This window comes from Gallinula chloropus (assembly GCF_964237585.1).
Source record: "Gallinula chloropus genome assembly, chromosome: 2".
In the NCBI taxonomy this organism is placed as follows: domain Eukaryota; kingdom Metazoa; phylum Chordata; class Aves; order Gruiformes; family Rallidae; genus Gallinula; species Gallinula chloropus.
In genome coordinates, this window is record NC_140086.1 from 137,056,566 (window position 1) to 137,071,310 (window position 14,745).

Below are 14,745 nucleotides of genomic sequence, written 5' to 3' on the forward strand. Positions count from 1 at the left end.
TATAAATTATACATACATGACACACAAATGCATGTTAACAGAACATTTAGGCTGCAGACTCTAACACTTCAAAGATAGGAAATGTCAGAGTTGAGGCTAACTCCCTCAATTTAGGCAAGTTATTTACTTTGTGTTATGATACTGTCTTTAATCTTTAAAAACAAAGAAAAGTAAGAAGAAAAAAAATATCAAAACCTGTGCTGGAAGCAAACACCGATTATGGAACACTTCAGCCTGAAGGATTAAAACTTGATAGGGCACATAGAAAAGAAAACCAGGAAAGGCAAAGTGTCTTTAATTGTAGACAATGCTACAGTTCCACCTACCATACCAGAGTTGGCTAAGGGTCTCCTAAATTAACCAGAAAGAATGATGTCCAAGCTATCAAACAGATTTTTCTTCCCTCAATTAATGTACCAAAATGCTGCACTTGGTATTGACTATGGAGGATAAAACACTGAGCAATCGCCAATCATCTTGAAAGGGACGACAAAGTTGAAATATAGATTACTTTTGTTTCCTTAGACCACCTCTTATTTTTAAAATGCAAATGTTAAGCAGTAAGCTTATAACCTGTTCTTAAGCACACCAGAGTGCTGTCCCCAGTCATGTGGGAATCCTCTCCTATGGATCTCCTCGAGTGACATTTCAATGGCAAAGGCTATCGGCCTCTTTAAACCCTTGGAAACAAGAGTTTTAATGTAATTAATCAGCTGGGGGACCAGAAGGAGCATCCATACTTCAGGAAAGCTAACACTTTTGTTTTGAAGGAGGCAGTGCCCTAAGCAGCAAGGCTCTTGCACTTTCTGCCTCCCCAACGCTTCTGTAATGCCATCAGTTTACAGGTTGATTAAGGAAAACAGTGACGGTGACGCAGGCTGCTGCCATTCATCTCCCATGGGATCGGAGTCCTCCGCTGATTTCCATTCCTCAAAGTCACGGAAAATGCCTGTAACGTTTTTGTGTGAGTTTCGTGGTAAAGGAGCCTTCAACCTGTTGTCTTTCTCAAGGTCTACGTGGTTTTGTTACCGACAACTACACTGACAGGAAGAACGGCCCCATCATTTGTACCTGACGTACTAGAGCTTCAGCCCACGGGGCAGCTGCGCTGGCAGCGCTGCCTCCCTGGAAGTTCAGCTGAGTGAGGGATCAATCACGGTGTCTTCAGCTCAGCTGGCTGCCTTTCCAAACCAGGTCAGCCACGTCCACGCCACGCCTCACGCCAGGAGAGCGAAGGACTTTTGCCACAGCTTTCTGGCTCCCAGTTGGCAAACAGACGCTCACCAGAAGTAGCTTATGAGCTGTTCAAAGGTTTTGCAGGAAAGTTGCTGCCTTCCCTGAGATTTTGCACACATTCTGTTAGCTGCAAAAGCTCATCCAGGAAATAGCAGGGGGGGTGTTCTGTTTCGGGTTTGGTTTTGGTTTTTTTTCCAGACACCACTCTAGGCACTGGAGGACACATTTCACATTTAAATTAAACCCTGAATATGGAATTTTAGCTGCCGAATACGATGCATTAAGGCCCAGAGTTATCCCCAGCTGTATTTTAGGTTTAACTGTTACTTTCCAAGTCACAAACTAAGTCAAAACACAAACCGTTTCACAAACCATAAAAAAGACTGGAAATGTAGTTAAAAGATTCTCAAAATGAAAACTGCTACTGGATGCAACAGGTTGAAACCACAGAAGCATCACGAAGAAAATTAATTATACAAAGCAGCTCTTGCTTCAGAAGTGTTTTAACACCACAGCACTAACACCTGAATTTCAATGAAATCTGCAAACTGCTGCACACAAACTGAGCTCAAACTGAATTCTGCATTGGGTGCACCCTGTTACTTAAAGCTGTGGGTTTTTTGGTAATACTTCTTTTTACATCAGAAAGGAGGTAAAAACTTTCAGAGATAACATCACACAACAGGCTAACTACAGATTGGAAATACATACTCCATGACACTGTCAGCATGCACTGACTTCAGCTCTGTCCATCACTGGTGTCACAGGACTCAGGGTCACAGAATCACAAGGTTGGACAACACCTTTAAAATCATCAAGTCCAATTGATCCTGTGCTATGCTAAACCATATCCCTAAGTACCTCATCTGCCCTATTTTAAAACACATCCAGGGATGGTGACTCAACCCCCTCCCTGGGCAGCCTGTTCCAGGCCCCAACAACTCTTTCAGTGAAAAATTTTTTCCTACATCTTATCTGAACCTGGGTAAGACTGGGGCAGACCAGCTAAAGCACTCGCTCAGCTTCCACTGCCTCACCAACTACCATGGAAAGTCTGGACCCAGATTCTCTTTTCCACTAAGCCTCCTGAAAGGTTTTTAGGAGAAGCACTAACTGAGGAGCTACTAGTGAAGCCGCCGGTAGCCTGAATGAACTAATCATACAGTGGACAGACTGGTACATCCAACCTGGGGCCTGCCTTTCTCCTTTCTCTCTGCCCCTTTACAGTCTTCCTCAGCTCAGCAGGAAAATGCTGACAGGAAGATTGTCACATACAGCTCTCCCTTCTCCCCCTCCTGCAGGCTTTAGTGTGCAGAAAGGGAATGATCTCTTACAGCTTCTCTTCTGCCGCTCTCATCACTTCGTTATCTGACTGCCTTCTAATAGTGCATTAGGCTACATGATTAACTCCTGTCACATGTGGCTTGTTCCCTCTGATCCTCTCTGCAGGGGGAGGATCTGGGCCTTCGCAAGGGAAAAGGAAACATACTTCAGCTTTAAAAGTAGTGTGCAAATGAATAAAAAGGACTGGAGCCAGATTTTTGTTGGTTGGCTGACTGGTTTTCTTAAGCTTTTTATTTCACGTGATGAGGACTTGAGGAATTCTTATAAAATATATTTGTATCGTACTGGAAGCTCATGGTTTTTTACCTCATGAAATTCTGCAGGGAGCTGGTAAACTATTTCTGGAGAACTACTGAAATACTCCATCATCAGCAACTGGCAGGTGAGGATAAAGAACCAATTTAATTTTTTGGATGACTTTATCCCCCTTCCTGTCTGTTTTCACTAATGCACATTTAATTCCACTGTCTAATCAACAAATGAGAGAAAGGGTAATGTTGGTAAAAATCTGGTACTTCCTCCTTTAGTTTTAACAACTAATATTCTGGTGGTAAAATCAAAGTGGAATTTCATGTTCATTTATGTATATTCATTTATGTATGTGACACAGAAGAGACCTGTCGTTGCCAAGAAGCAGCATACATCACGGCATCGGGCCAGAGAGTAACCCCGTACGCCAGGTGTGACTCACAGCTGTATCCCACACAGGCACATCACAAAATCTGTTGACAGACTCCACCTTGAGAGGCTGTTTGTCCCACCATCCCTACCCATGCAAGCACTTCAACCTTCTCATGGTTGAAAATACTCTTTCCTTTTGTTACTCAAACACATGGCCAGCATGCAGCCACATGCTCTGGTGGCAGTGTGTCCTCAGCTTCACCAGTTCTCCCTTTCTGGCCCCAAGCACTCCTATTTCTGTAAGTACATGAATCATCTATATTGCCACCAGGCTCAGACTTCCTTGGCTAGTGACACAAAGTCCTTCAGCTTCTTTCTACAGGCTACTTTCCTCTCCCAGTACCTCAGACCCACATCTTTCCCTGATAATGTTACAAGCATTCTTTTAAAAAAACCCACATTTTTAAACAGGGGAAATGATTTTGAGATCATCTTTTCAATAACGTGGGTTTTAGGAAGCTGCTTTCTAAGTCAAGAAGCCATGATGAAGGTGACTGAGAGGGGCAGAGAGGCCACATGACATGCAAGAGGTGTCAGTGAAAGGGAAGTGCAAGGCCCTAGCCTGGCACTGGAGATTAACAGCTCCAACCCTCGGCAGATGGCCTTGGGTATGGCATATTAGTTAGATCAGGCTCAGTTTTCCTTCTTGAAAAGTACTTCCCTAATAAAAGTTGTTATTAGGAACCTAAGCCTCTGTTCCAGCTTACTTAAGCACCAAAACAGACTGAAAGAACAAGGTAATTCATATCCTTTTCCATTTCTTATCAGACTAGTACGACTGTACTGACAAACACACAGGCATGAATACGAGTGTACTGTACTCACAGGAAAAAATGTATATATTTCTATGTCTGGATGTAGCCAAGCCTCCCTTGAAACCATAAAAGTATATAAAAGCTTGGTTTTAACTTATGCCCATAACAACATTGTTTTCCTACAGGAGAATAAACCAGCGCTTACATAAAGACCTCAAAGCATTCACAGTAACCTAAAGTAATGAATATTGTAATGAGAAACATAAGTATTTAGGGTGATAATGACTGGACTTTGCTCTACTTAGATCGGCTCACCCCCTATGGAGGCTACCAAAGCCTAAAGATTTTATCACCCTAGTAATCAGCAATGGGTAATGGCCTTCATAAAACACAGTAATTAAATTGACTGATTTCAAACTAGTGCATTTTTTTCATTAGGGAGTTCTTATTTAACCTACTTCAAAAATCCCTTTGTGAATACTGGCTACATCAGTCAAAATTCAAATGATGAGGGATGAAGAGCTTGTTCTGTTCAATATTTCAGATATTATTCAAGTAAAAAGCTGGAGTTCCTGCTAATCTGTCATTCTTCCCCCTACCATTTTTTTTTGCCATCTCTAAGCTCTTCCAGTTTTAAAAGTCTCTCAAGAGTGAACATTATAGAGCTGGGGGTGAAGAGGAAGCAAACCAAACCCCCAGCTCTTCACATTTTCCATCAACTCTTAAGAGATCCCGCTTTGTTAAAACATGCTTTTAAAATCCTCCAAGGCCAGCGCTGCAACCTCCCTAGCAAAAACATCAGTGGTGAAATCCAGGCATTGCCTCACAATCCATTTAATTATCCTTCATGCCTGGATCGTGTGTGTGGTTGTAACTACGGTATCTTCCTTGATCTTTGAAGGCTTTTGAATAAAACTTGGGTTGTAAGCACAACCCCTTATTATTGCTCAAATTTGCCTTCACAATATGCGTGTGAGGCATTTATCTGTGTTCCAACAATACTTGTAACTCAACGCAGGTTTTAAAATAAAACATTTTATGGTGAGTCTCAACTCTGCTTTTGAGGCAGAACCCTCTCCTAACTCGCTATTTGCTCTACAGGAGCTTTACGATGGCAAAAGTAAACCTACTGGAAAATCCACCTGCATAACTACATGACACAAAACCTAGTCTTGCTTTTTCCTCTCTGGGCTACAACAGTTTTTAGCTGCATGGAAGAGACACTGGGTAAGTTTTCTGTATGACATCTAGAGTAAAGCACAGGGATCTCAAGGTGTCAGTATGAAGTACTCCCCGCTCTGCCCAGAAAAAGAAGTGGCTTGACTGTCATGCTGAAATCTGCATTTCCCTCTGTCAGAACCCTAGGAACCTCAGACAGCTGTTAAGGACTGCTGAAATCAGAAGAAGTTATTTCATAGGCACCAGTGCTATATTCCTTACTGTACCACTTCATCCAGTATCTCTGGTAGTTGCCAGCTCCTCCCTCACTGGTGATGTCATTTAAAGTGGCATACAGGATTAACACCCATCGTGGAGCAAACGGGGAAGTACTAACGACCCTAACACAGTGGGTCTGAAAGGGCTTAAGCAGATATTAACTCTGAAACCTAATAAAGTCCAAGAACATCAATATGATTCCGGTTTCACTGCAAAGAAACAAGTACAGGGGCAATGACTGTGTAAAGAATCCCAGGTAACTCCTTTCTTTGGCAGAGCCAGCTTTCTTGAAGGGTCTAGGAAGTCCTTTTCTTACTTTCCTCCAGTTCCACCTGCTGTACTAGTCACCCTTTAAAAGCATGACTAGAATCAACTGTCTGAAAGACCGCCAAACTGATACAATAGTTTGTCCTGTAACTAGTTTTAACAAAATATGTACAGTAATAAGCTCCTTGTGATTACAGTTTCAAACCCGCCAATCCTGGGCTCCAAACTTACTTTATATTTTATTACAATCAAATAACAAATCATTGATTTACAGTTTCTATCTTATTTTTTCACAGTGCAAGCAGAATATGACCTGGAAGAGATTAATGGGGGAAAAAAGAGAAAGAAATGATGGAAGGTGGATGGGAAGCTTCTTTCACAACCAGAGGTGCAAAGAGCATTCTCAATAAGCCAGGTAAGCAACAAACGTGGTTGTTAGAGAATATTTATGACAGCGGCAGCTGTGTAACATCACTGAAGCATGCACAATGGGAGCAAGCTTTCTAGAAAATATATCTACAAGAGAGACATGCAGTTAGGTCTAACTATCAATCATCTGGACATGTGAATAAATCTATAGTCAGTGGTCCATGTTCTGTTAAAATCAACTTCTACCACACAGAAAACTTGCTGCGCAGTAAATAAAGACCATGGAAGCTAAAATACATTATACATACAATGGCAATAATAATATTTCAACCACTAGACCAGTTTGAATATTTAGCCCTTACAGGGAGCAAAGTGTATTTACAATGACTGCTTATATTCTCTGGTTAACTTACAAAGGTTTAAGAGCCCATCACACTGAAACAATCAGATTTTTGTGTGTTTATTTGGGTTTTTATTTCATTTTATAATTAACATTCTTTAAATCAGTGGTTACTGATCCACGAGAGCACATCTATATGGACTATTTAAGTCTCCTCTCCCCTGGAAGTACACGTATAACTCCCATTAATGCTAATGGGCATAAAGCACACGCATTGAGAAGAAAATAGACCCCTCACTGTGAAAATAAATGTGTTCAGTTATTTTCAGACACGATGCCGAAATCAAACAACTAAAAGTACATACTCTAAGGAGATAACGTTATGTAGCCGAACTGCAAATGTCACCATTATTTTTAACTCCCTGGTCACAGACTGCCACGTTCTTCATGGTTTTTTGCAATTTCTTGTGTCATAAAGACTCTGACTGGATAACACTGCACAAAGAGCCAAATCCTGAAGTCTTACACAAGCGAAACAGCCCTGGTCTCACACTCCTTCACAAAGAATGCAAGGTTAGGCCTTGTGTCTTATGTCTTCCATTTTGGCCATGTAATGTTTTCTCTTTACACCATAGAGGTTAAAAGCAGCAGTAAACTTTTCTGTTCTCCAGAACAGTTCTTTAAAATTGTGATGAATCTACCAAAGTAAAAATTCCTATAGCTTTACTTTTTTCCTTAATGATTTGATATCCTGATGTTTTCTGATCAAAATTCGGAGAGTCAATTCTGTCTGTTCAATCAGGTAAGAAAAAATGCTTATACAGGAATGTGAAATTCAAAGACACTGTGCTTTATTATAATACAAATGTAATATTTTTTGCCTGATTAAGCTGATGTTTTATGAATTTACAGCTGGTCTAATGTGAAATTTGGAACTGCTATGAGAAATGAATTTTTTTTTAAAAAGGTGCATGAATGCTTTTGCTGAGCATATTTAGGGTCTTTGTAAAGTGGCCTGCTGACTTTCTAATGCTAGTAATCACACCCATCTTCCCAAATCAGAGATGCACCTTCAATTAAGTGGATGCTACTGAGTTATCAGTGAGGCAGGGACAGGTTTTTCCAGCGATGAGGCCTTTTCAGAAGTCGATGCTGTAGGAGACAGGTAGAGCGCTATGGCTGAAAGGTCACCTGTTGCGGCTTAGTGTCAGGCTTTGCAACACAGCGGGGTCAAACAGGAGCACTAGGTGCTGCCAGGCACTGCACCGTCCAGCTCCCAGCTGCCTGCCCCCACCCTGCCCCATGCTCGCTCATCTGCTCTCACACGGGCTCAGTTTGTGGAGAAAACGTTTACCCCAAGGAAAACAAAACAAAAAATAAACAAATCAATACTTCTGTGTTGACCTAGCTCCCTCTCCACAATGTGGGTGGTGACAGACACTGATATGGGCACAAGAACTGGACAGCGAGGGATATGGCTTAGGAATGGCTGGCTGGCAGGGGCAGAAGGACTGCTGCTGCCCCTTTTAATCGGTCAGACCAGCCCCAGCATATACCAGAATCAAACCTGCATAAAAAGGACAATCAAAGGCGTATCTCAGCTGAACTAAGAACTGGATGATAATCTGCACACTGTAAAAGTAAAGTGGGAGCCTTAAATGCTGCTATATTTCTGCCAGACGCTTCCAAAAGTGCATGTGCGTGCTGTGAATCCCCCGTGCACCATGCCTGAGGACAGCCAAGCACAAAATAACTCATCAGAGAGCTCTTTATGAACTGGCACAAAGGGTTAATGACTGAAGAGGCTGTTATTCGCTGTACAAGCCCTTGGTTCCAGGCTCTTGAGCTTCAAAGCATTTCTGCATCTCACTTACGGCGTTATAGTGAGGACTGTTGTGCTGGAGAATACACAAGCACCCCTCTTTTTTGAGCCAGAAAAGCTACTAACAGCACAGCAGCCCCAGTAACATTTAAAGCTGTTGCAGCTCAAACCACTTCTCCTAAATTTGGTACAGGAACTTCTGCAGAGACTGATACTGCCAAAATGAACCAGGCAACACATTAAGGAGTTAAATGGAAGGAGGGGTGACAAAGGTCCATGAGCTGCCAGCAGCTATGGGGATGGGCATCCATCTGTGTAAGTGCGTATGGAGCTGAGCTGGAGACGCTGGGACTCTACGTGGGCAGGGTATGCAACATCTAACACTGACTGGGACCCACACAAATAAAGGCAGTTGAAACACTCTCTTATCTTTTCCCTTTTCAAGAAATAGAAGCTTCTCTTTCTTTCTGGTCTGAGCCTAGCACTGGGATTCACTTTGCAATTTGAGTTCTGATTGTATCATCAGAGGGAAGGCCAAAAACTGAAATATTACTTCTTCTGCATAGAACAGTAAATCAATTTTTTCCTGGGTGAGCTTGCAGGGATAAATGATCCAATGAATGATCTCGCGTACGACAGGCAAAAAAAGGCATTTCTACAGCACGTCTAGACTCACAGATAAGACCAGACTGCACTGTCAAAGACATTTCCATAGCCTGTGGTATCACTTGGAAGACAAAAACCCCACCTTTCTGCAACAGTCATGCAAAAATGAAAAATAAATAAGAACGGCCTGACCTGCCAGCGTTATGGTGGGAATCTGAACGCAGTAACCTTAGACAATTTAGAAATTACACTAACAATACAGCAAGAAGCTTCAGCAAACATTTGTGGGGAAAGGCAACTCCTGCACAAGTGAAGGCAATCCAAAAACATGAGTCATGCACAAGCAATTTTGCTATGGGCCATAAAATCACTTTATGAGAGTTACAGATAATTCTGTATATATTCTATAATGTTTCCCTACTGTGTAGAGATGGATATCTCAGTATCCTATCACAGATAATGATGGAAAACAAATTCTCTACATAAAAGCTGATTGCTCAGAGATTCACCCTTAAATGTTCCAAGGGATTGTAATGCCGACAGAGCACTTTATACCTTATTCATCAACAAAGAGGTAGATTCCATCAGTGCCAAACACACTGCAGTTTAGATGTTTTTTATAAGATGTAGCAGGGTGAATTGAGAGCAGCCTCAGACACAGAATATGCATCCTGCTGTGTCTCAGCACCTACATACTCTCCATCGCACGTGCACCTACCACCCTCCACAATGACACCTCTTATTTCCTCCTGTTGGTACTTTTGCACATAATCAGACATATTCAGCATTATTCAGTACTAGAAGAACAGATGTATTCTGTGTATGTCCTGCTGAGCAAAATCTACAGCATTAAGCCTGTCATGAAATAAGAGATACTGGAGTATAAAAGGTGAACCCTCCAGGATCAACTTCAGAACAACACAGCATCTTTTCGCACCTCTGTTTCCCTCTTGATGTTGCTTTGTAACTTTTTCCAACTGTAACCATAGAAGCATTAAAAGAAAAAAGAAGTTACAAACATTGAAAAGCTTTTTCTTTAAAAAAGTCTTCTCTCACGAGACTTCAACCAGTTTAATCTTTTGCAAGGTAGCTTTACGACTAACACACTGCTGGCAGCCTAAAATCAACAGGGACTCCACTGAAAGAAATCTGGTTTATTCTTTGGATGAGTCCTACTCATGTGTTACAATATATCACCTTTTCTCAGACTTGGATGTGGTATTCTCCAGGGGCTGGGCTTAAAGAAAAAAACAACAACAAACCCAAACAACAATAATAATACCTCTCCAACATCATAAATCCATATGCGGCCTTCTGAATCACCAACTGCTACCTCCTTCCCAGCCTGGGCCCAGCGGACACGGTTGAGGGCAGAAGCTCCTTCTATGGTGACGCTGGCTGTGGGAACCTGTCAAAACAATAGGAAGAGGAGGGACAATAAAATCACGCTGCCTGCAGACCTGGGGGTCAGTTTTGAATGTCCTGCTTGGCAGGGTGAGTCACAAATCCCTCGGCATTCCTGGAAGAAATATACAACCTTCGTCAGGGGGAGACAAGAAAGGGTTCATTGTTTCTTCTATCACACGTGCTAAAAAGAGGAAAGAGTAACAGGCTGTTTGGAATGAGTAGGGAAGACTTCTCCACAGTGAAGGGCAGTAAGTGAAGCAGTTTTTTTCCCCTTAACCTCAGAGACATGCAAAACCACATCTGCTTCTTTCTCCAAAGTTACTGACTTAGGACCAAGAGCCAGCTGAGGGTAGGACTTGGCTTCAGTCCTGCCCTGGCTGCTGGCCTCTGACTCGGGTCCAGATAACCCAATGGTCAGAAGACACATCCCTGTAATTCATGCTGACACATCCTTTAAATCCATACTCACCTCTGCAGCTAGATGCAGAGGTCGAAACTTGGGTATTACGTCAGAAAAGTCGTGAGCTAATCACTTCAGAGCGAGGACACAACAGAAGTGAGAACAGCTGAGCTGACTCTTAGGAACTCCTACAACCTGTTTACACAATTTTCTCCTACGTCCCCAGGAGACTTCTTCTACTTTAAATACACCTGGACACTGTCTGATTTCCAACTGCCCTCCCCACCTCAAGTCAACCAACTTAACAGGTGATCCACAGGAATACATAAAGATTCTGGTTAATGTGTGGGATTCATAAAGCAACGAACACGATCTCACGAGAAGTATTTGTAATCTATGCTGGAATGAGGGCATCAAAAGATGCTGCAGGAGGCAGGAACTGTGTGGGTGTCTGTCCCAGATAGGGAGATCACTCGGTTGATTTAGGTCACCTCATAAGACAAATGACGGTAACCCGAAAGTCTGCTAATGCTCCACCCAGCTGCCTTTAATAGAAGAACCTGCCTGAGCAAGGAGCCTGTAGCTTGGCGTGACGGCCTTCCAAACAAGGCCTTTTAGCTTTGGTGCTTTTAAGGTCAGCACAGACGGCATAGGATTGCTGCGAGGGCAGCTCCTCCACTGGATCCATCTGTGAGAACAGGTCACGGTCACACGGTGAGGTGGGGACAATGGGGTGTCCTGGGATCTGTAAATGCACACGAAGTTGGAGAGCAGTCCAGGCAAGAAGAGGTAGTTGGGCAGGAACCAGAGTCTGGAGGAATGACAGGTACTCTTTCTGTTCTCTTTGTCAGCACAATGCAGCAGAAGCAGGAAGAAGGCTGCTTGAAGGTGGTACTAAAGCCTGGTCTGAACACCGACAAACTGACAAAATTAACAAAACCAGTATTTTGCTGACTTCATCTTGGTTCTCTGGCTGCAGCTTTACATCACAATTGTGAGACAGGGCCAAAGATCCAGGAGAAAAATAGTTTAAAAACAAACATTGTATAGGTCCGATACCAATCTCCTTCCCCTCAGCTCCTACACAAAATGAGTGACAGTAGGAAGCTGAACCTTCGCAGACTTCCAGACCCTCGTTAGGGCTGCAGTGTGTGCGCAGCCACGCCAGCAGCAGGACAAGGAATGGGGAACGGGGGTGCTTGCCTTGGCCCCTCTCCCCTTGGAGACTCCCCGCTCCACCTCCTCCTCACCAACCCTGATACAAGGCTGCAAAACCAAACCCAGCCTGCCAGACTAACCGGTCACCTCTGCAAAGGACTTCACGGTAACATCCTTGAGCCCCGCATATGAAAAGAGAGGATTTTGTTTGCAGAAGGATGCAGAAATAATGCTGGATAGCAATCAGAAAGCAGATACCACCCACCCCCCCAGAAGTCATTCAAATGCAAATAAGCTACTGGACTCATCTCCCCATTGCGCAAGGCCTAGGTCCTGTCCAAAGCAGTGTTACCCAAAAAAACTGGCATGCTCCAACTCCTCATCCCTAGTCTGCTAATGCTTAGTGGGAAAGAGCCAGTGGCCTAAAATCTGACATGGGGCCACTGATTCATGATAAAAATCACAGTAGGAAACAAGCAAGTTTTACTCCTGTGATCACCGGTTTCTTTAAAAAAAATAAAAAAGAAAAAAAAAAGAGCTATTTTAATTCCAGCCAAAATTAATTTCATAACATTTGGAAATGGGTTTCTTCAAACAACAACTAAATGCCACATTTTTAGATCACTAATCCACTAACCAGTTATGTTTCTCAGAAAAATGTAGATCAAAGATATTTGTTTCATACACAAATATACACAGCATATATTTAGGCACTGAATTTTTTTAAAAAATCATCTTTCATAAAGCTGAAATACATAATTCTGGAGCTGGGTTTTTTTGTTAATACAGCATTCTTCCAGTGTTCCACATAAAAATAAGCAGCGTGCATGCCGCAGACTCAAGACACAACTCATGCTTTTTTTCCAAAACCCAACGGTTTTGTAAAATCCTGTTACTCTTCCTCAAAGCTATCTAACAAAATCAAAAGCAATAATGAAACAGTCCTTAAAATCTAAAAAAAAAAAGTTTCTTTTCTCCAGCGATATGGAGAGAAATGTAGTCGAGCCACAGCACCTTAAAATAGATTTGCCTGCTCTCGGTACTGATAGGTTAAATTACACATGCCTATTTTAGATTTCAGAGATAGGGGGTTATTTTATAATGGTAGCATTATGTTTTTAAAATCACGTTTGAAATACTTTATAAATCCTCTGAAGTTGGTGCTTGTCAGATTTTAAACAATTCTGCTATGAGATTTTAACAGGTAACAGATTAAGAAAGAGGCAGTCAGAAAAACCCACTTGATAAGAATATACCTTTTATTTTTTTTTCTTTTATTGCTTATGCAGTGTCAAAACCTGCTTGCAAATACATCTGTTACCTGTGTCTAGAAATAGACACGATCTGCACTCTTTCAAAGCAAAGGTACAGCACACAAAAAAACCCAACAAACATTTGCATGAGACCTAGCACAGCAGAAATAAAGCAATTTCCTAAGCCTCTTTAATATCACTTCAAAGATAAATGAGACTCATCAGTAGCCTAGAGACCTTTTCCAATCTTGATAAAAAACGGAATGCCACGGACACATAGGTAAAAAATTGGCATTTACTATCCTGAAACTGCTGGCAAACCTCACTATACCGATCCAATAAAATAATACTCAGTTCACAAAACAATGAAGGAGTGGGAAAGGATATTTTGCCTTTAAGGTTTTATATTAATTTATGAAATATGAGATAATACACAATGACTTTCATTGCTATTACAAAAAAACAATTTCTGGTATCCACAGATCCACACGAAGCACACAAATACTCTGGTTACTTTACACTGAGATTTTGAGAATAATTATATCCATTACATCTGTGGTATGGTCAAATGATTTTAGTAATTTTTGATCAGAAAGCATGTAGTTTTGGGGAGAAATGTTTTTAATAAATATGTGGAGTAACACTAGTGGAAACTCTGTTGCAGTTCAAAAATTTGAAGGCAGCAGATTGTAACAAAAACTAGGTATTTTCTTAACTGTTTTACAAAATAATGCCTAAATAGTGAGACTTACTTCAAAAATTAAACAAACCCAGGTCTCATTAATAACAATCACATCTAGTTCTAACAGGAAGAATTTTCTCAATATCTAGCACTTAAACACGTTAATATACCTGTCATTTTCTGCTGTCTTCACAAATACTTTGACATCACAGATCTGACATCTAAAAGTAATAATGATCTAAAAAATAGGTGTTCCGAGATGTCCTATTACAAAGGCAAAAGTGCTGACAAGGGCAAATAGCACTGCAGACTTAAATGGCGTAATCAATTACAGAAATCTTGAAAATTATAAACTAATTATGACGTACCAGACAGAGGGCAAAAGCAAACAACAATCACTTTCAGTTATGATGTTTAAAAGAACTGCTTACAGTTCTTTCAGGGGTACTTTCGCTGCTTCTCCCACATAACTAAACCTCACATCTTTTCAGAATTTGCCAGTTTGTAATTTTTAGATTTTTTTTTTTTAATTTCTTCACTGGTGCTCAGTAAGGAAATCAAATGTTATTTCTGCCTCAAAGATCCAAACTCAGTTCCCATAAAAATACAAAGCTCGGACACCACGGAAATAATTACTGCCTGATCCTTGCATGAGAGCTGATTCTGACCTCTCAGAATGGAAATCATTTGGGAAATCAGGGGTGTCCTTACATGCAGCAGAAAAGCAGGATCAAGCTTGAAATTATTTTTTTGCTGATGTTCCTATGTGTTTATAGGTAAACACACTGAAAATATATCAGCATTTTTTTTATGTACGGCCTTATTATTGATGGGAATGGGATCAAGCGGTCCACACTAGGTTTTTTTTTTAAAAAAAACTATGGTCTCATTGAGTTAAATGGCAAAACATCAGTTGATTTCAAGCAGGGCAGGATTTCAGCCCTGGTATTTGAGGGGAAAGGGTTATACATTATTTTTTTTTTTTTAC

The 14,745-nt window shown here is 41.4% G+C and overlaps 1 protein-coding gene across 1 annotated transcript in view; it reads right to left on the reverse strand.

Moving 5' to 3' along the window:
- DYNC1I1 (dynein cytoplasmic 1 intermediate chain 1) overlaps positions 1 to 14,745 on the reverse strand; it is a gene marked incomplete at its 3' end in the record, with an annotated part of 189,441 nt that overhangs the window by 8,221 nt on the left and 166,475 nt on the right. Inside the window, exon 16 of the mRNA XM_084260489.1 lies at positions 10,140 to 10,265. Coding sequence (XP_084116615.1) covers positions 10,140 to 10,265 — 126 coding nt within the window. The remainder of the gene's footprint in view (positions 1 to 10,139; positions 10,266 to 14,745) is intronic.